The 22,510-nt window shown below is 39.7% G+C and overlaps 1 protein-coding gene across 8 annotated transcripts in view; it reads right to left on the bottom strand.

Moving 5' to 3' along the window:
- Positions 1–8,110: 8,110 nt before the first annotated feature.
- The window catches only part of LOC100556496 (PH and SEC7 domain-containing protein 3), a 251,754-nt gene continuing 237,354 nt past the window's right edge, over positions 8,111–22,510 (bottom strand). For all 8 annotated transcript variants that reach the window (XM_062971516.1, XM_062971518.1, XM_062971515.1 and 5 more), the window contains one exon: positions 8,111–19,750. In XM_062971516.1, the coding sequence (XP_062827586.1) occupies positions 19,535–19,750 (216 nt within the window). In that variant the 3' untranslated portion in view covers positions 8,111–19,534. The remainder of the gene's footprint in view (positions 19,751–22,510) is intronic.

Genomic DNA, 22,510 nt, shown 5'->3' with positions numbered 1-22,510 from the left:
TGACATTAACATTTATGTGGAAGGGTAATATTTTGGAATAGTTAACAGCCTGATCAAAATGGGCTGAAACCAGACCCGTAAATTGCCATCGGCCAACAGTATTTCATTTACCCATGAGAACCTGAATAATAAATACAACTCCAGCCACTGTATATCACATTTGGGGTGGAAAGGGGCCAAAGGAAGAGAAGCAGGTTGGGGGAAGCAACAGCTTCAGCCATCCTGAGCAATCTTGAGGAAAGGCTGGATATAAAAATCAAATCCATAAATAAACTTTCTTTCATTGCTTCCCTATTTTGAAAGATAACTTGGATACCAGTATTGCAGTTTAGCCCATCTCAAAATGGCCCTTCTCTCTGAGCCGGTAGAGACACTGGGGCAGATAGGGCTGGACCCTTGGAAGCAGAACTTGGACTATCAGAACAACCAGAGAAAGAGATGCTGAACCCTTCTGAGGGCCCTTCCAGAAAATCCCACATTTAAAAAAGCAGAAATCCCACATTGTCTGTGTGTGGACTCAGATAACCCAGTTCAAAGCAGATATTGTGGGATTTTCTACCTTGATATTCTGGGTTATATGGCTGTGTGGAAGGGCCCTAAGATAACTAGATCAGTTGTTCTGATTTACAGCAGGCCATATATTAACACTGCAATGGGGATCTTTTGCAAGTCAAAAGATCTATCTCTGTTTGACATGATATATATGTATATATATACAGTAGAGTCTCACTTATCCAAGCTAAACGGGCCGGCAGAACCTTGGATAAGCGAATATCTTGGATAATAACTAGGGATTAAGGAGAAGCCTATTAAACATCAAATTAGATTATGATTTTACAAATTAAGCACCAAAACATCATGTTATACAACAAATTGGACAGAAAAAGTAGTTCAATACGCAGTAATGTTATGTTGTAATTACTGTATTTACAAATTTAGCACCAAAATATCATGATATATTGAAAACATTGACTATAAAAATGCATTGGATAATCCAGAACCTTGGATAAGCGAGTCTTAGATAAGTGAGACTCTACTGTGTGTATATATGTGTGTGTGTGTGTGTGTGTGTGTGTGTGTGTATGTATGTATGTATTATATATATATATATATGTACAGTAGAGTCTCACTTATCCAACACTCGCTTATCCAATGTTCTGGATTATCCAACGCATTTTTGTAGTCAATGTTTTCAATACATCATGATATTTTGGTGCTAAATACATAAATACAGTAATTCCTACATAGCATTACTGCATATTGAACTACTTTTTCTGTCAAATTTGTTGTATAACATGATGTTTTGGTGCTTAATTTGTAAAATCATAACCTAATTTGATGTTTAATAGGCTTTTCCTTAATGCCTCCTTATTATCCAACATATTCGCTTATCCAACATTCTGCCAGCCTGTTTATGTTGGATAAGTGAGATTTTACTGTATATGTATGTGTGTATGTACATATATATATATATATATATATATATATATATATATTCAGGAGATTTTATATATATATATATATATATATATATATATATATATATATCTCTCTCTCTCTCTCTCTCTCTCTCTCTCTCTCTCTCTCTCTCTCTCTCTCTCTCTCTCTCTCCTCTCCTGAAGTCTCTTCTTCTTTAGTTTTCAGTTTGTTTCTTGGATTATTCACAATGGCTCCCTATTTAGTAGTAGTAGTAGTAGTAGTAGTAGCAGCAGCAGCAGCAGCAACAGGAGCAACAGCAAAAACAACAACTTGGCTTTTGACTCTTCTTGTGCTCCATCCAGGTTTCTGTTCTTACAGAACTATTTTGATCCTATTCTGGCTTGGTTTTTATACTGTTGGCTCTCTTAAATTACAGATACCCTCTCAAGAGAGCCAACAGCAGACCTGAAACAGGAGGACCCAAAACAGGACAATGATGCGCAGTAGAAGTCAATCCAAAGTATAATTGTTCCTGTATCTCAATTTCTTGAAAGGTACTAAACCAATGGTTCTCAACCTATGGGTCCCCAGGTGTTTTGGTCTACAAGTCCCAGAAATCCCAGCCAGTTTACCAGCTGTCAGGATTTCTGGGATTTGAAGGCCAAAACATCAGGGGACCCACAGGTTGAAAACCACTGCTCTAAACACATTATTTTCATATAGGACCATGGGGATCAAATGACATTATATTATAACTGTATATTATACCATAATATTAGATAGTAACCACTCTAGAATATATTTTATAAAAGGTAAAGGTTTCCCCTGACGTTAAGTCCAGTCATGTCTGACTCTGGAGGTTGGTGCTCATCTCCATTTCTAAGCTGAAGAGCCGGCGTTGTCCGTAGACACCTCCAAGGTCATGTGGCCGGCATCACTGCATGGAGCGCCGTTACCTTCCCGCCTGAGCGGTACCTATTGATCTACTCACATTGGCATGTTTTCGAACTGCTAGGTTGGCAGAAGCTGGAGCTAACAGCGGGCGCTCACTCCGCTTCCAGGATTTGAACTTGGGACCTTTCGGTCTGCAAGTTCAGCAGCTCAGAGCTTTAACGCACTTTGCCACTATAATATTTGATAGTAACCACTCTAGAATATAATTTATTGATAACTGAATAGTTAAAATTCATCAGACCTTACAAAAAGACTTTACATGCTTTCCTTCCATACAGGTCCATTTCTTTCTGCTAAGCAAAGAAATCACTCTCCCCATGCAGGATCTCACTTTGTTCCACTTCTCAATTTTTCTCCTCTGGATTCCAGAAAATTATCTCCATCTCCCTCCTCCATGCTATCTTCAAGAAATCACACCTTCTGTTCTTAGTCAGTCTGACGACAAGGACATGCAATTTGTTTCCTCCAATTCTGACATTCTCTTCCAATTCCCCTGAGACAACAGGCCTTCCTGTTTTACTGAGTGGGATTGAGGGATAGGCACCCATCCTAACAATTTTTAAAGGTCTAACTCATTAAAGCATATTTTTAAATTTTAGCGTTAATTGGAGAATCTCGAAAGTTAGGTGAAATCATCAGAAAATGTAGTGAAATAGCAACTTAAAGGGCTAGTTTACTAAGAGTGGAGAGGTGCCACACGCATTGCATGACACCTTCAGAGGGTGTGATACCAAAATAGCAAGTGAGAGGTCAGCTGTTATTGCTAAAGGGAAATCGCAGTGGGCAGAGTGCAGGTTGGTAGAAAGACTTCTTGCCCCTGTAGGGTATGGTAGGGTAGTTTAAGAAGGGAAAGGAAGGGAAGGGAATGGAAGATAGGATGAGATGAGATGCACGTGGGCTGTACATTTGCCTGTGAGTATGCTATAGTCATCATAGACAATCTTGGAAGGCCATTGGAGTGACACTATGAGTTACCTCACTGGGTGACATCAACCTTACAGGTGCCACTGGGTTTACTAATGAGTTAATTCCAAGCCCTGTCAAAATCTACATTGATGCTGATCGGGGAAAAGTATACAGGGTATTTTATTTAAAAATGGACCTGATTTGAAATTGCTACCACAAACTGCTCATGAATACAACTCTTACCTTGAAAGAGTGGGAAATAGAGTTTCAAAGGATGACTGCTGGATGCCTCTCCCAGTGCACAAACATCCCCTGGCATCAGTCATTCGCAAGATGACGACTCCACAATATAAAGCATAATGAGATATTGTCCATTTGCAGAGTTATTTTTTTACATTTGCAGGTAGGAAAGCTTGGTGGCAAATGCCATGATGATAACTAAGCTGTTAGTGGGTTTCTGAGTACCTTTATGAGGTACTCCAGATGTCATCGTTGGAAAGGAACCTGTTACATGTAATGTTTGAGCTGATAGAGCATTTCTTATTTATTTATTTATTTTATTTACAGCATTTATATTCCGCCCTTCTCACCCCGAAGGAGACTCAGGGCGGATCACATTACACATATAGGCAAACATTCAATGCCTTTTAACATAGAACAAAGACAAACAAACATAGGCATTTCTTACTCAGAATCAACTGATTGTTTCTGATTGTGAGTTTCTTCCATTTGTTAGATTAAGGGTGAGATATTAACCGGGAGGCCCAGTGGCGAAGGGAGCTCCGGTGGCGAAGTGTCTTAAAGCACTGAGCTGCTGAACTTGCAGAGCGAAAGGTCCCAGGTTCAAATCCCGGGAGCGGAATGAGCGCCTGCTGTCAACCCAGCTTTTGCCAACCTAGTAGTTCGAAAACATGCCAATGTGAGTAGATCAATAGGTACCGCTCCGGCAGGAAGGTTATGGGGCTTCATGCAGTCATGCCGGCCACATGAGGTGTCTATGGACAATGTTGGCTCTTTGGCTTAGAAATGGAGATGAGCACCAACCCCCAGTCGGACGCGACTAGACTTAATGTCAGGGGAAAACCTTTATCTTATATTGTCTGGAGTTAATTTTTAAAAGTGTAACTGTTCTGACTTACATACAAATTCAACTTAAAAACAAATCTACAGAGTAAATAAATAAATAAATAAATAAATGCATTTTTAACTCGCCCTCTCTCCCCAAAGAGACTCAGGGCAGCAGAACCTATCTTCTTCGTAACTCGGGGATTGTCTGTACTTAATAAACATTAAAAGATATAGGATTCAAATGCTTAATATGTAAATGTTTTGGAATCCGAACAAAAGATTTTTAAAAACACAGTTTGGTGGTGCCCAATTATAGTTTCCTTTTGCAGGTTTGCACACATTTTTAAAATTAACTTGGTGTATCTCAGGGCTGTCTACACTGCCATATAATCCAGAATATCATATCAGATAATCCTGATTATCTGCTCTGAACTGGATTATCTAAGGACCTTTCTACACTGTCATAAAATCCAGGATATCAATGAAGATATATTATTATCATAGCAATATCATATTATCTGCTTTGCACTGGATTATCTAAGGATCCTTCTACACTGTCATAAAATCCAGAATATCAAAGCAGATAATCTGGATTTCATACAGCTATGTTGAAGGGGCTTTGGAAATCGACTTCTGGTTAGCAGAAATGGATTCCCCATAAAGATTTTTTTTATGAAATTGGAAAGACTAATATTCATGTTCTGTTATTCAATGGATCAAGGGTGTCATATTTCTTCAGCAGTTGGATGGTGGTATATGGATGTAGACGCCACATAAATATCTATTTAAAGAGTTGGTTGCCTTTTTAAAAAGTTATTTTTGTCATTGCATTTTCTACCTTAAGTATTTTGGATGAAAAGGCAAGATGTGAAACAAATCCATTTGGTCAAACCTTTCTACCTTCATCCAGGCTCCATTAATGTGAGGCATGAATCATGTTGATCAACTGCCTGCATGGGATTTGAGTTAGATCAAGAGCTCTTGCGTGCATTTAAAGCAGTGTCTGTGACTTCTGACTTAGAAAATGCCAAGCTAGGCATCAAAATAGATCCAAAGGTTGTGCAGGTCAGAAATTAACTAACACAAATGCTCAAGCCGACGGCCTCTGTTATGGGTTTTTTTTTGTAGTGCCCTTCCTTCACACTGAATCCTAAATAACTCCATAACTTATCCCCAACACAAAAAAATTGGATATTTACAGCTAGAGTTATATATTGTTTGGAAAACATATAGCAATGATTTAGAAGGTAGCACACTCCCTGGAAGCCTTCAAAGTATCCTAAATTGTCATCATATATTTCCTTGCAATTTTAGACATTGGTGGAGCAAAATGGTTTATGAATGATTGCACTGCATGGGCTATCCCCTTCTCAGCCAGTATATAAAGTATACTGTATACCCAGAATGTTGGTTTATAGCAGAATAGCCTGAAAAGTCACATTCTGGAAGGAAATGAGTATTTTATTGACCAAGGGATTGTAGTCTCCTGGGAAGATGACACTGTCAAAGGTGGAGGCTAACATCACTTCTTTCTCCATTGCAGGAAGAGCCGCAGGTAGATTGTTTTCCAAGGGAAATTGAGAGCTTTATAGATCAAAGTGCAGTCTCTATTTGCTTTCCTTCCCTCTTTCTCCAGCCTCCATCTCATTTCCTTTTATTGAGTCCTTTTATTGCAAGCCTGAAGGCAGAGGCTGCCTTATTATTCATCTCTGTAAGCCACCCAGGGAGCTTTTTTTCCAGCCAGTATATAAATGCTTCAAACAAACAAATGATTATTTATTTTTGATTCTTTTAATTCCTTTTTAGAAAGGTGTGGTCCTAGTTCTTTGAAGGGCTATATTCATCCCCCCAACCTTGGTCACCAGTGGGGTCCCATCTCACTTGCTCACTTCTGAGAGCAACCAGGGTCTACAGTAGTGGTTCTCAACCTTCCTAATGCCATGACCCCTTAATACAGTTCCTCATGTTGTGGTGACCTCTAACCATAAAATTATTTTCGTTGTTACTTCATAACTGTAATTTTGCTACTGTTGTGAACTGTAATGTAAATATCGAATAGGCAGGATGTATTTTCAAATTTGGCACACATAACCATACTCTCAAATTTGAATACTAGTAGGGTTGGGGGGGGGATTCATTTTGCCATTTGGGAGTTGTAGTTACTGGGATATATAGTTCACCTACAATCAAAGAGCATTCCGAACTCCACCAATAATTGAATTGAACCAAACTTGGCACACAGAATTCGCATAACCAACAAGAAATACTGGTAGGGTTTGATGGGCATTGACATTGAGTTTTAGAGTTGTCGTTCTTCTACATCCAGAGAGCACTGTGGACTCAAACGATAGATCTGCATAAAACTTGGCACAAATACTTAATATGCCCAAATCTGAACACTGGTGTAGTTTGAAGAAAATAGACTTTGACATTTAGGAGTTGTAGTTGCTGGGATTTACAGTTCACCTACAATCAAACAGCCCCTTGAACCCCACAAACAATAGAATTGAGTCAAAGGACAGGCGGAGAGATCTTCAGCGTTCTCTGCCAAACGGGTTGCCTAAGACCATCAGAAATATGTGTTTTCTGATGGTCTGCGGCGACCCCTCTGAATCCCCCTTGGGAGGTCGCGACCCCCAGGTTGAGAAACACTGGTCTACAGGGACTCAACTTCCTTGGATAATACAAATACTGACATCACAGACTGTTATATTGGAGTTATAATGACCAACATATTTAAAAAAATACAAACATATCACAAACCCTATCTGTATCTATGTTGATCAATGTTGGAAGTGCATTTATAGTTTATGTTTGCATTGTAGAACTAATGGAGTTTGAATGGATGGCCCTTGGGGTCTTTTCCAACTTTACAAATTCTATGATTGAACTATTCAATAATCGTTAATAGACATGTCCACAGATCTGTTTTAGCTGGTCCCTTCAGCCATTCAGATTATTTGTTTTGTTACTAGTCCTCAAAATTTATTATTGTTTATTATCACCGAGAAAGCTGAAGTCACTGTTTTCTTCTTTTTTGGACTTTCTTGTGTTCCATTGTATTAAGGTACATGGCTAAATTCCTGTTGGATCACAACTGTATGTATGTTAAGAGAAAAAGACTCACTCTAGTTGATTACAATCCACAGGCTGAGTAACTGAAGTAATTAAGGTCAATGTTTTGGACCACTACTGAAGGGTATAACTGGGAGAGTTTGTTGTATGTTTTTGGGCTTACTATTTATCGCATCAGAAGTGAAACCGAGGGTACAGTTGTAATATATTTAGAAACACCATGTTTAAAACTTGGCATTATACTAAATGTCCTTTGACCAGAATCTGGACACTTGGAGTGCCTCGGGTGTCAATGCAAAGAAGATCCTTACTGAATGTTGCCTCTGAGCTTACTTGGTGTAAGCTCCTGGCTTGCAGCCTATTTGACACTGGCATGTTTATCTTCCATGCTCGTCTCCATGAACAAGATATGAAGATTGGGAGAAGACATATTTTCTGATGGAAAGCATTGCATGTTTTTTCCATGAACTCTACTTCACAAGAGTAAAGTCTGAGTTTAGCATTTTCTTCTACCCGTGTTACTTTTTGAATATACAAAAGACTAATCTTCTGCTGGTCTGCACGCATTGTCAAACCGTAACCTATGCTTGTTCCTTTTTAAATTCATGTTTGCATTATTGTAGTTTATGGTGTATTTTAAAACGCTTAATGTTTGTTAAAAAAAAGAAAGATCAGCAACTTCAGCAGATGAAATACATTTGGTTTATTTCTTTTCTATTTTTGTTTGTTTTTACATATACATATATCATATACATATGTGAACTCCTTCACTAGTTTGTTCATTTTCATAAACATAAAAACCCATTCAGAAGGCTTTAGGCTTTGTTGCACCAAAGCAACATTATTCTACCTTATAAAAAAAAACAATATGTCGTTGTCATAGTCATGAACATGTACACAAGAAAGGGGAGGAAAAAGACTACAATATCTCACAGCTTTATAACATCAGGCAAATTATTGTCTGCATACCATAGAGAAGTGACTCCAGCAATGGTAAAACAGAGTGTATTTATGTACAGAAAAATAAAAGCAAATGTAAACTCATTCTCAAAAATATTATTTCAATGATATAAAAACAATATCCACATTAGTGAGTCCTTCCTGCATATGGAAAAGGATCTCCACAAGTGCCTTCATTTACTATGAAATTGCCTTTGTAGTACCTGCAAAGAGGGCATAAAGAGTTTTTAAAAAATCTGTGGTACCTGTAAAGAAAACATCAAAAAATGTCTTGGACCCTTTGGCTATTGGTATGAAGGAAGTGGGCTGTGCTTTGCCTCTGTATATTCCAGGAGAATGTCACCTTTTGGGGGCAAAATCCTGACATAAGTTAGATTCAGGCTCCTATCCAACAGAATAAATATATTCACACTTCAAACAAATTAAACCAGTCAACAGTTGGCCAACACAGCAGTTGTGACCACCCACCTTTAGTGAAGGGATAGAGACCAGATACCTGACATGCTTTGGGTTGGAAAGGGATATAGATTAATATAGGCTTATAGTTGGATATTAGTTGTTACTGAAGTTCTAGCTATAATAATATAAAGACCCTGCTTTAACAAGGAATTTCTACTTGAATTGAGAGAGGGGAATTGGATAGAAACAACTGGTTTTGTCTTCCTACCATGGCTATGATAATCTATTCTCTAGAAAAATTGTATTCTGTAAGTTTTTACCACTCAACTTTTTTGGCGATGAACCATGAGATCAACCTCTGCACCAGTGAACCAGGTTGCCCAGACTGGGAGGCAAGGCAATCCCATTCCTCCAGGTTCATGCCCCTGTCTTTGAGAAGCTCTATTGGACCCTGGGTCAGCCAACATTGTTCCAGACAGTGCTTGCAACCACCAACTGACTTACTATATGTATTTTTCTACCCTAACGTGCATTTGGATACTTTTCATAACCTCTAGCCTGCACTTCTAGTCTTGAGATGAGTTCATAGTTCATAAAGCTATTGGAAGTGGGCAATACCTTCTAAAAAGTGACATCCCTCAACGTGGGAATACTCAAAAACTTGTGCCTTTCACTTAAACTCTGCAGTACAGTACAAATCCCATATCTGCAGAACCAATATATGTGGTTTCATTTATCCATTGTTTCACTTATTCACTTAGAACCCCTTCTACAAGTTATACCCTCTTCCCTGTAACTCAAGTCATTAATTCCATTGAAAATAATTGGATTCGCTATTATTTACGTTTCACATATCTAAGTAAAGTCCGGGAATATAATGGATATGGGAGTTGTACTATATTCTGTCTCCACACTATAAGAGAAACAAGGCTGAGAAGAAAAGATTAGGAGGCAATGTGCACAATCTCTTAGGCGCCATACAGATTTTAGGATTTCCTTGACACAATTTCTCGAACAACTTGTTAAAACAACAAAAGAGAAATGAAGTATATCTTTTCAAACTCATTTCTATCAGGAAGGCTTTGCCACTCAAGATGCAGCCTTCCAGGCTTAATCAACCCAATGAGTCCACCCAGCCTAGTATAGCTTTCTGAGGAGAAATTAAGCAAAATCGTAAGAATCGTTTACAGAAAGAGAAGGCAAGCACGAATCTCCAGCTAGCAGTATTTTAAATGATTTCTAACAGCTTTATAATTGCAGTACAACTATGCATATCTGTTAGTTTTCTATGGACTACTCTTGCTAACACATTACCTAGAAGAGCTTCTGTAAAGTATTGGGAAGAACAAATAGCATATATGTAGAAATCAGATTTTATAGGAAAATATCAACCAAATGAATAAGCATACACTAAAAGTATAGAAGGGAAAAACGTGAGGTGTTTTTTTTTTCCTATAAAAAGATCAGGATCAATTTGATCTTAGAGTCACTATCAATGGCAGGGAGCCACATCTTTTCTTCAGGGGATACAAAGAACATATGAAAACACCACTACTGGACTAAGTTCTGCATTACAGGAATACATAAAATATTGAAGCCACAGAGTTTTGCATATGAGGGAATGGAAAGTTAGCGGCAGCTATAAGCTGAACAATACTGTCAGATGGAATTTCAGTCCTCTAAATGCAAGATGCAATGAGGATGGGCCACCTAAAGCCAATACCAACATTACTTCATCTCTTTTGTATCTCCTTATCTGGAAAAACCCAACGTCCAGTATCTTCCATCATCAGTGAGGCCACAAAGAAACTACCAATAATGTTAAAATATTCTTTATCCGTTATACCTATCATTTATCTTTAGTGAGACTTCCCACAATCTTCCCCAAACTGGTGTTTACAAGATAGATGCTTCAGATTCCATTGTTCATCATGATCAAAAGCCATGGTGCTTAGCCTTTGTGGAGACTGTGGTTCAACACAAATCTGGAGATCATCATGCTGAAGAAAACAGTTGTAGAGGAAATGCTGTATTGCAGTGGTTCTCAACCTGTGGATCCCCAGATGTTTTGGCCTCCAACTCCCAGAAATCCTAACAGCTGGTAAACTGGCTGGGATTTCTTGGAGTTGTAGGCCAAAACACTTGGGACCCACAGGTTGAGAACTACTGCTGTATTGGCTTATCTAAATTGCTTAAGGATGAACACTCACTCTTTCAAATGACCCAGAAAATATTTTGATTAGTTTTCTGAATGCCTATCAATGATTGACTCAGACTATCAGTCCACCTGGTTGTCTAAAAATGGATCTTTCAGATCTCAGGAAAAACTCCCTCTCAGAACTGCAATATGAGATCAGTTCACCAGGAAATGCCAGAGAGTGAACTCGGGCCATTATGGCTACAGAAATCAAGTAGTAGCCTAGTTGCTGAAAGACTTTTGGACCCTTTCTTGAATGTGGGCAAATCCCTGGTAAACTCTAATCATGAAAAAAAAGGAAAGGCATACCCTCACTCGCAAAGAGTTGAGCTGATAGGGAGGGAGCATTTCCCAAAACGTGCACCAATAGTTTGTACATTCATTGGTTAAATTTATACTTCACCTAACCACATAGTGCCACAAATAGCATGAAAAACGTCTATAGGTAAGCCCTAAATAGATTAATAGAATAGCTTCCCAGTTGCTAAAACATCTGGCTGCATTCTATTTAAAATTCTACCTGCTTAGTTTATATTTATTCACAGCTATTTCAGAGGTGATATAATCACACAAAAATAAATCTCTACTGTATTCTGACACAACAGTAATATATCATGCAATAGATATTCACTCAAAATGTGTAGTACATGTTACCAATATGAAATGAGTGTTGACTGCTCTGTTTGTCAGATGATTCAGTTTCACTCATTTTAGGCAAAATGTACATGCAGCATAATATACTAGTCTCCACAATTTTCCTCTAGAAGGAATATGATATTATTATTTGGAAAAGACACTGGCCAGATTTTGAAATTATTGTAAAAGATCTTTTCATCAGAAGAATTAGAAAACCTAGTCTGGCTAAATCTCAACCTAAGGGTTCCCAGGTGTTTTGGCTTACAACTCCCAGAAATCACAGGCGGTTTACCAGCTGTTAGGATTTCTGAAAGTTGAAAGCCAGAACATCTGGGGACCCCAGGTTGAGAACCACTGGGCTAAATCCTCTGGCATAATATCTTACAAATTTTGCTTGGCAATGTCTCAAATGGGATACTAACTTTTTTCATGCTCCTCTTTTCTGCATATTTTCATTTTGTCCAACTTAACCCAAATTTAGAATAAAACAAAGAATATTGGATATAATAATGCTGGTCATTTGAACACAACCAGAGAGTTTAAATGCAATAATAATGCATCATCTCAGAAATCTTCACAACCCTTTGAGACAGATCAATATCACCACCCATCTAATAGAGGATCAGTGAGCAAAGAATGAAAAATGCACATCTATAAAAGTTGCCAAATCCTGCAACAGTAGTTGACTAAATTCCAGAATAATGTTTGACAAGCATATGCGATTATCAGCCTAATTCCAATTAGGACTCCCAACTAGAGAAGACTCACTAAATTAACAAGAATTTGGTAAACCAAAAATGATCCTAATTTAGTTAGAACAAATTACTGGATTTAGGTCATGAAATTTTGGTTTCTCTATCTGCCAATCCATCTAAATAACCCCATGGTAGTTTGCAAGTGGAAATATAAAGTTTAATGTTGATTCCTCAACATGTTGCCCTTCTAGAGAATGTGAATGCACTGCCTCTTTTGCAGATAACAGTAAATGGCTGGAAATTAAATGGCTTTAATTCGTCACCCAGAGTTGTTCCTTAGAAGGACCATACATTTGGTTCAAGGCAAGGCACCAAGCAGTAGAAACTGCACACTATGGCTGTAGGGGGCTAAGAGTAAACAGACATGGCATACAGACCGTCCTTCAGAAGCATAGTAAGCCCAAGGCTATTACACTGACAATTACAGAAAGGAGAATGCAGACTGGTTTCGTTGAACAATGGCCAGGCTGGTTGGTTTTTCTAACAAATCAAAGGTTCTCTTTCCTACTCCTCTTGCTTTTTAAGGAGATGTTATTCTGAGTAACACACAGCATTTCACTGCAAAACATTTTCCAAGGTATCAGTTTAACTCAGTAGTTCTCAACCTGGGGTTCCCAGATGTTTTTTGCCTACAGTTCCCAGAAATCCCAGCCAGTTTATCAGCTGTTAGGATTTCTGGGAGATGAAAGCCAAAAACATCTGGGGACCCCACGTTGAGAATCACTGGCTTAATTGAACTTATCAATGGATGATGCAGAAAATTCAAGATGTGCACCCTTCACAGAGGGTAACTCTCAGTTGGAAGAGCTTCCACTAAATTCAGGAGCATCATGTTAGTAGTCTGTGTGAATTAAAAAATGTTTTAAAGCTCTTTTAGATGTGTACTTTATAACACTTTTATATGCTCCAAGTGAGCAGGAAAATGGATCTTGATAAGCCTGTTTAGGGCATTTTATAACTTGGATAGAGCTTATATGGTAGGTTATATATTGATGGCAATCCCCTACATATGTTTTTGAGAAAAATGATGTATATTTGTAAGGATACCCTGTAAAGAAAGTATGGATATGAGCAATGGTTTAAAAACTATGTTGAAGTATCTTGTTATGGAATGTGAGAGAAGATCTGTTGATGCTCAAAATTTAGGATTGGTGAGAGGAACAGAAGAAAGAGAGGATGTTGCAGTTGAGGAAGTCATGGGGGAGGCGGGGCATTTGGAACTTACTGCTGGCATTTCCCGTCACTTTGATTCTCAAGAGCCTTAGACTGAAGGCATATCTTGACAGTCTGTAATTGTAGATATTAGCTGCATGTGAGACTGTCAAGGCATGTGCAGACCAAGTCACAGATCCTTCACTAGTGATAGTACCGTGGCGCCAGTGCAAAAAAGAAATAACCTGGGAGTACCTTTTCAATATACAAGTGAAACACAAAGACCAAATTTACAGAATATTATAAAAGAGAAGGACAAAGCCATGTAGAAAGGTCATCCAATCTTAGCAATCCTTGCAAATTTTCAGTGGGCTAATCTCTAACTCTTGCAAAAATCAAGCAACACTGGCAAATACTAAATAAGGAGGAAAGGGTCTTGGGTTTACTTAAGACCAGCTCCAATTTAGCTGTAGCTAACGGGACTACACACAACTGATAGTTCAATACAAGAATGCACATTATATATCACCAAATTCAGTGGCACTTGGGTCAACATTATGAGCAAGGACACACAATCATGCTGAGATACGTACACATCTTCCCTACCCGATGAGAGCAGTTACAGTTTTTTTTCCAATTCAAAAGAACTATCTCAGCATATAATCTTTCACATTCTCATGTCTGGAAGATCATTTATGGCTCTTTAGTTCTTATGCAGCTCCATCTTTGGGTTCTATTTCTTATAGCAAAGACTGGAATCATGTAGCTTTTCAGATGTTATTCACTGCAAGTCCGTCTTTAACTATTGGCTAATTTAGCTAGGGCTGATGGAAATTGCAGTCCAACAACATCTGAAGGCCACATGTTTCCAATCTCTGTTCTAAAGTGACCACAAAGCAGAATGCAAAGTTTGCACTGTGTAAGGGAACTTTTTTTTTAAAAAAAAAAACTGGAATCACTGCCCTAAACCCAAATATTAGACCCAACCCACTGAGTTTAGTAAGCCAGGGAGGTTTTAGGGAGAGTTCAGTAAGCCGGCATCTATGCAAGGTTCACAAATTCAGTGGGTTTGCTGGACTTGGGACTAACAAAAGGATTCAGGCCACTGTGTCACCTTCTATAGTATAAGTCTCCATCCCAAACAAGTCTTCAAGGGCAGCCCCTAATATTTCTCCCAAGTGAGTAAAGAAGAAGTAAACTTATCCTTATAGTGAAAAGTAAACAGTGGTGTTGGGGTGGGGGGATTACTGCTGTGAAGGCCGAACTAGCTAGTCCTTCCCTAACAGGGATCCTGCCTATAAAGTGCACTGCACTCCGCAGGTGGCCTTGGCGATTTCCAAGCACCGTTCCCACCCACCCACTCTCAGCTGCACATCTTCACAATGAGCATGTCATCACTAATCAATAATTACAGCTCCCTGATGCTTCTGAAAATAAATAGACAAGAACAGGCACACCAAATGCAGCAGCTCAATTATATGTGGCACTGCTGTTCACACCAAGGCTTCGGGGCTTATTATGGGTACACGCTGGGAACGAGTACACACAACGCACATTCCAGCTTTTAATTGTGCAACTTAAATAGCCATCTTGGGGCCATTTCCCCCTAAAGTTCTGAAGTACCGTGAAATGATGCAGAAATAAAACAGAAGGTTTCCAGCTGGTTTCCAGCCGCTTTAGAGAACCGCAGTGAAACATTAAGCACAGTGGCTAAGTTTACATCTTGGGGTCTTTCCTGAGCTTTACACCTAGCAGAGCAGGAAGGGAGGGAATACAAAATGAACCAGAACAGGAGACATTGAAAATACAAGCCAGAGATCTGCCTCTGACAGCAAGAGCCTTAGACATTTTGTCCATGGTCAAAAGAGTATTTCTCTGGGGATACAGATTTCCTGCTCCATTTCTTTTCTCTGTCCTCCCAGTATCACCCCATTTCTGACATTGGCCCTCTTCACTCCGTAAGCTGATTTTCTAAAACAGAGATGGCCAAATTCAGATGATGAACCTACCAGTAGTTTTACTCAAAGGGAAAAGAAAATGGGAGTTCAAAAGAGGGTTTGTTTTGAGACAGGAAGGCAAACAGGCAGAAAGACAAGAAGCTCTTCCAGACTTGAATACTCTCTCTTTGGGTATTGTATGATCTCATGCCCAGACACATGTGCTCCATTACCAGGCAGCTTTTAAAATTGACATGAATTTTTATGGGCATGTCACAGAACCTGGTAGCGGTTATCACTGAAAAGGGCCAGGTAGGCAGAAAACAACCATCTAGAAACAAAAGGCTTTCCCTCCTCTCAAAACCCTGCCTTGGAAGGCGTTGCTACAAAGTGCAGCTGCATAGCAAAGAAACTAAGGAGTTGCTAGCCCCCCACAATCTCTTAAACATGACCTAGAAATACTGTAGTCTGTCTATGAGAAGTGCCCTCAGCCTCAGAATGTAGTTATAGAGGGCACAAGAGCTCTGCTCACCTTTGCTCCTGAGCTCCCAAAAATATCCATGTGTGACAAATACAAATAGAACCAGGAGGAAAGAGGTGGTGCTCTCTAATACAAACACATACACAGAGCCAAGTCTCTTCTAAAGGATTAAAAACTTGGGCCATACAGCTGAATACCTATTTAAATCTTCACAAATGCCCATCTGAAAGAAAAGAGAACAGCCACCACTGCCTCATGTAAGTAGAGTCTCCTCCTTTCCCCCATCTCCAAACTCAGTGGGTCATAGACATGTGGCTACTGACTGGCCTCCTTTCTCCAAAGGTGGAAGTGGGTGGCCACAATCGTTCAGCTCTATAAAGGAGTATTAAGTAGATCACAATGTACCAATGAATTTTCACGTGGAGGAAGGAGTAAAATACCCATCACCCACTCATTCTTGTTGCACTTATTTGGATGAGTACAATGTTAGAACCTATATCATAGTCAGTCGAAAAGAAACATTTTAAAGAGTTTGAAGCATTCAATAATGCTCAGCAAATAGTCATCAGTCCACCAATATAAAAGGTTCCTGAATATTTCAGCTTATTCCATCCTCACACATGGAAACCAACACAGGGTATTTCAATACAATGTTGTTCCTTCACTCTGTTCCATAGAGGAATTACTGGTAGAGTCTTCCTTATCCAAAATACTTGGGACCAGAAGTTTTTTAGATTTCAGATTTTGGATTATCTGTATTTGCATAGATATTGTGAATGAGGGTTAAGGGGGCAAAAGGAACTAGTGCCCAAAGTGTTTTTCCTCAAGGGTTGCCCATCAACACAACTTTGCCCTTTTAGCACAATAATCAGGAAGAGAGGAGAAATCCTATCCCCACACTGCTGAATCTCTCATTCTCCCAGGGCAGGATATCAGTAGCAGGCAATGGGGTTGCTCCATGCTCACGGCCATTTCCAGGGAACTTGCCCTGCTGTGCATCACTATGGACCAGGCTGAGCCAAGCACAGACGCATCTGGGATGTCTACTTTTTTACAGTAAGCAGAATCCTCCCCTTTCCCTTCTTTTATTTCCTCCATCAGGGCTCCTTGAGGAAAAACCCAGCGGGCGCTGGACATATTGGTCCCTTTCTACAAAGGCAGAAGTGGGTGGCTGGCAGCAAAAAGTTTCAGTTTTGGAGTGTTTCGGATTTCCAGATAAGGACACTCAGCCTGTAGTAATTTTTCTCTTTCATTTGAATCTATTAGAATTCCTGACCTCAATTCATCCCCGACTTTAAAAATATTGAAGTTTTCTCTCCCATTTTTAATGGTGTCTTTACTTTCCCCCTGTGCTTTTCGAGAGACAAGACACATACAGCACTGAGAGCAAGGTCACCTTTTCTTTTCCAGACAGGACTAATGAATTCTGTCACTTTACTGCCGTCTCTCCTCTCAAAACAACTGGACAGTTTGCAGGCTTTTCGGATGAGAAATGAACGACCACAAAAGAATGAACACGACACTGCCTCATGAGGCCCACACTTCTTGGTGCCAATTACTACTCTCAAGGTAACCATAAACCTGTCTGGCCCAAAGGCTCCTTTCCTACGCTTAGTGAACACTATGACATTGAGAGACCCTTAGAAGGTGGAGGCCACAAAGGATTCCTTTTTCAATAAAGCCTTTTTGCCAGGCGTGGGAAACCTTTAGTCATCCAGATCTTTTGGCCTACAATGGCCAAGAGACCCAGTTAACATGGCCAATGGTAAGGCATTGTGAGAGTTGTACTCCAAAATGCCTAAAGCACCAAAGACTCCCCACCGTTGCACTGTGTACCTCTAACATCAATCTTAGCTAGTTTGCCATTCTGCCAATGCCAAGCAGAAAGGGTTTCCCTGCAGAGATGAAGCACCATCTCTGCTGCACAATTACAGTGGCAAAACTCAAGGTAGCCTTCAATTTAGTACTTGGAATTGAAGGTGAATAAATTTCTCTGAAGTGTGTCATTCCTCCAGTCTTTTCAATTTCTAAGACAAGCTGTTCCTAAGTAGCATGGATGTTCACTTTTTATCCAATCCTTCCTTGAGAAACACCGTACACTGAGAAACAAATGGAGCCACGCTGTTAAATCAATGGTATGCAAGTTCTTATGGCCAAGCTGTCCATTCTGGAGCTCAGTGGTGTTAGCTCCGTTATTCACAACCATTCTGATTTCTTTGGGATTTGATTCTTTGGGGTTAATTCCCAATATGGACCTCATGTTTTCTTTTCCTTTGGTTTGCCTGGGGTGTCTTGTGATTCTTTTGCTTTTCTTAACTTTGGGTACACACTTTAAATGTAATGCTGCTATGTCCAAAGGAAATAAGGACATTTCAGGAACAGTGAAAAATATACTTATGTTCTCCTTATCCCTGGCTCATGTTTCCTTTGAACTGATATGAAGTAGACTGAGGCAGATATAGAAGAAGAGGAGGTTACATCCATTGTGGGTATTTTTTTATAGATGGGGGAACCCGGTGGCTGGAATGGAATCAGGGTTTTGTTCTACGAAGAAAGATACAGAAGACATTTCTGGGCCTCTTTGACTCTGAGTTATAAAGGCAAACCCTGTAACAAGATGTCTCTTCATGTTTTCAAACATTAAGAAAATATCCAGCGGCAATGAATTCAATTATAAAGTGCCTGAACATACTTGAACTTCTAGAAGAGGATCAAAATGACAATGGGAAATAAATACAAATTACCAGGTATCTGTACAGCAAATGTATAAGTATATACTGTTGAGAACCGTAAGAGCAAGTGTGACTTGCTGAAAGAAAGAAAAAAAAACAGAGAGAGAGGGGTCAATGGAAGAGACCTCCCAGCCAATGAAATAACAGCAGTTTTGGCTGGAATTATTTCTGACCACCAAAGACCTGGCTCCCTTTCAACATCCAAAATACAAAACTTTGTTCCTCCATTTGTTTTGTTCTTGAAGGCTAACTATCACATCTCAGCCCCTTGTAGGCGGGGCTCATGGATCACATCTACTGCTCATTCGGCAGCCTACCTACCGGAAGGGCTCCTTCACATGTCGTGAGAGAGTCCACAGCACAGCAGCACCTTCACCTTGTTTCTTTTCGAGGGAGTCCATGCCACCGTGGCAAAGGTGACTCCCTTCACAAGGCTAAACACACCACTAAGCTTTCCATTTGTCCAGTTATGTTCACTGCTACTGAGAAGCAGCAGGTGACTTGAGAGATGAAAATTACAAGCCAATGAGAGAAGTTAAAAAGACAAGGGAGATACATGTATCATGGAACCTCTCCCTTCCTGTTCCTTGTTCCCTGTCCCACTTTTCTTTTTTATTTACAAAAAAGAAAAGATTGGATCAGTTGCTCTATGATAAATTAACTAGGCAAATGCAAGTCAGAAGCCAAAACATCTCCAACGACCTGTACAGAAACAACAAAATTTACAACTGAAAATGTCACTAACACCCCATTCAGGCAGATGTGTTAATTTTGTTTGTTTTGTTTTTGCAAAGGACAGGTTATCAAAGAGAGAAAGAGAGAGGGAGAGTGATATGTGATTCCGCCAGGCAGCCTCAGTTGCCCTAAGTAACCTTCTGCTTGAGGCTGGGTGTTTCAGGTCTATAGTCCTTCCTCTCCGAGATGTTACGCTTCACCTTGGCACTAACAGGAGACTCCTGGTTTAATGAAGGGCTTGAGTGGCATTTCTTCAGTCCGGGGCCATCATTCTCACTCGTGCTCAGCAACTCTTTTCCTGCTCCCTCTTTGAGAAGAGACACGTATATTTCATAACGCGTTTTCTGCAAAAAGAAAAAGAGAAGGAAAAAGCGGGTGGTGAGAAACAGTTTCAGATCATGGTACAACTTCTGTGATTTATGAAAGGTTTGTGAATCCATTCACCAGTATAATAAGGGAATGAGTAGAGTGCCCTGGAATATGGTTAACATGAGTACTAAGGCCAGAGAGAAAGCTAAAGAAAATGCAGTGGTTGCTTCTGAGGTGAGACATCTAAAGCACCATGAGGGATGATGTGCAAATAACAATTAAAGAAACACTGATTTTGGGGAAAGTGAGAATAAACAAGTCCTACACATTCCTAGGCTATCACTGAATTTAAGGCTTATCTACTGTTTTGTTGTTCATTTGTTCAGTCGCTTCCGACTCTTCCTGACCTCATGGACCAACCCAAGCCAGAGCTCCCTGTTGACCATCGCCACCCCCAGCTCCTTCAAGATCAAGCCAGTCACTTCAAGGATACCATCCATCCATCTTGGCCTTGGTCGACCCCTCTTCCTTTTGCCTTCCATTTTCCCCAGCATCATTCTTTTCTCTAAGCCTTCCTGTCTTCTCATTATGTGGCCAAAGTACTTCATCTTTGCCTCTAATATCCCTCCAGTGAACAGCTGGGCATTATTTCTTGGAGTATGGACTGGTTTGATCTTCTTGCGGTCCAAGGCACTCTCAGAATTTTCCTCTAACACCACAGTTCAAAAGCATCTATCTTCCCTCACTCAGCCTTCCTTATAGTCCAGCTCTCACATCTGTAGGTTACTACGGGCTTATCTACACCAGCAGCTTGTTACGGGGCAGTCTTTTTTGTGTCAGGAGTGACTTGAGAAACTGGGGGCTCCTATGGGGCAGTCTGAAGCATGGCCATATAATCTGTTCTTAATCTAGGGCAGTGGCAGGGCAGAATCCAGACAGGACAAGACCACTGGTTTGGTTGTACTGTAACTTTACTGTTCCTGTTGCCGTTGCCATATAGCCACAAAATTCTATGAGAGCTCTTGGTCATTGCAAGCACCGCATGCTGTAATTGAGCCTGATCCATCCCCCTTTCCTGATGAGGGCAAGGAAAGAGGGATGACTGTGGTGGCCCATGTGGACAGCAAAGTGGCCTGCATTAGAACTGATCCTTCTGTTGACACTGTGCCAAAACCAAGGGCTACTCCAGAATTCGGTCAAACTCTGGATCCTTCCTGATTTTACTTAATATAGGACTAAAATGGGTTAACCTGCTTTATATCATGTTAAGGACTGGAAATCCTAGAATGTCATGCGGATGGCCAGGAGTGACTACATGTTGAGTGTGGACTATTAAGTCCATGTAGACAAGTCCTCAAACACTGCCAAAGGTCCCACCTTAGGCAAGTATAGGATCATTTTGAAGAACTTCTTCCTTCACTTGCTAGGACTAGAGGACAGATACCTCCAGCATAAGATCCTTACAGCTCAAAGTGAATTAGAGAGGTAGGGTGGCCCAGATATAACCTATCTCTGCAAATTGATCAACAACAACGTCTTGCCCATCTTTTCTCATGGCTCGAGGTGGGCTACAACATTGCTAAAACACACATTCATCTAAAATATTCTTTAGAATACACATAATAAGTAATCTCTGTTCCAGTAAAGTTTCCCTCTGGTTTTACAGAGGGGTACTCAGACATCTCTTATTGTATTCCCCTTTTCATTGCCACTTTTTGTGTCTTGCTTCATAGGTCTTGGCACATAGTAGCAGGTTACATACATACAACTGCAAACCAGGAAATCTACGCAATCTAGGATAGAATGGCAGCAAGGGGGTGATACGGAAGGGTAATAAAATAAGAAATTAAAATAAGCTTTTTTGGGAGGCAAACTATCCAAGGAGATCTGAGGGATGTCAGAGTTCTATTAGACTCAAATGTTTTCTGCTTCTGAATAGGATAATTTTTAAAGTAACAGAAATTAAACAAGAATTTTCTATAAAGGCTTGGTAGCATCCACTATAATGTCAAAATGGGAAAATGAGAAAATCTTAAAGAAGAAAGAACCTTAACAGGCAAATTCATAACAAAATGTGCTGTTTTAAAGGGTTTGCCTCCAAGGGCAAACCAAGAATGGGCAACTTGGAAGTCCCTAAATAGACTGAGAAGTGGAGTGGGCAGATCAAAAGACAACCTGGCAAGATGGCACTACCTGGAGGAATCTTCCACCTTGTGTGACTGTGGAGCTGAACAAACAACTCCTCATATGTATGCTTGCCCACAATGCCCTGCCTCATGCATGGAGGAGGAGTTGTTTAAAGCTACGGACAATGCGATTGCTGTTGCACGCTTTTGGTCCAAAACTATTTAGCTGTTTGTGATTCCTTTATTTTATCACTTTTAAACTTATGTATTATGCAATGCTTTTGACACGAAATAAATAAGGGATCACAGTACTCTCATATTTTTGTTTCAACCAGCCAGTGTGTCTACTCTTTCTAAAAACAGTAGGACCGATTCTCGTATTTTGCCCATATTTGACTGACAGATAAGAAATAAAATTATTATTAAGATTATCATTATTATTGTAGATAGATTTGTGTATTCATTAGGTCTCTGACCATATCAACAGTAAAAGACAAAATATAAAAATACAAAGACACAAATCCCTATCCTAAAACTCCTGTAATAATAAACTAAAGTACATTTAAGCACTTAAAACTTAATTAAATAACAAGTTTGGTAAAATCAAATTACATTAAATTACAAAATGATTTTAAATAAGTTCATCGCCATGACAAGACTGATGTGATT

Source organism: Anolis carolinensis, chromosome 2, assembly GCF_035594765.1.
Source record: "Anolis carolinensis isolate JA03-04 chromosome 2, rAnoCar3.1.pri, whole genome shotgun sequence".
Taxonomy (NCBI): domain Eukaryota; kingdom Metazoa; phylum Chordata; class Lepidosauria; order Squamata; family Dactyloidae; genus Anolis; species Anolis carolinensis.
This window is presented reverse-complemented; position numbering and strand designations above follow the sequence as displayed.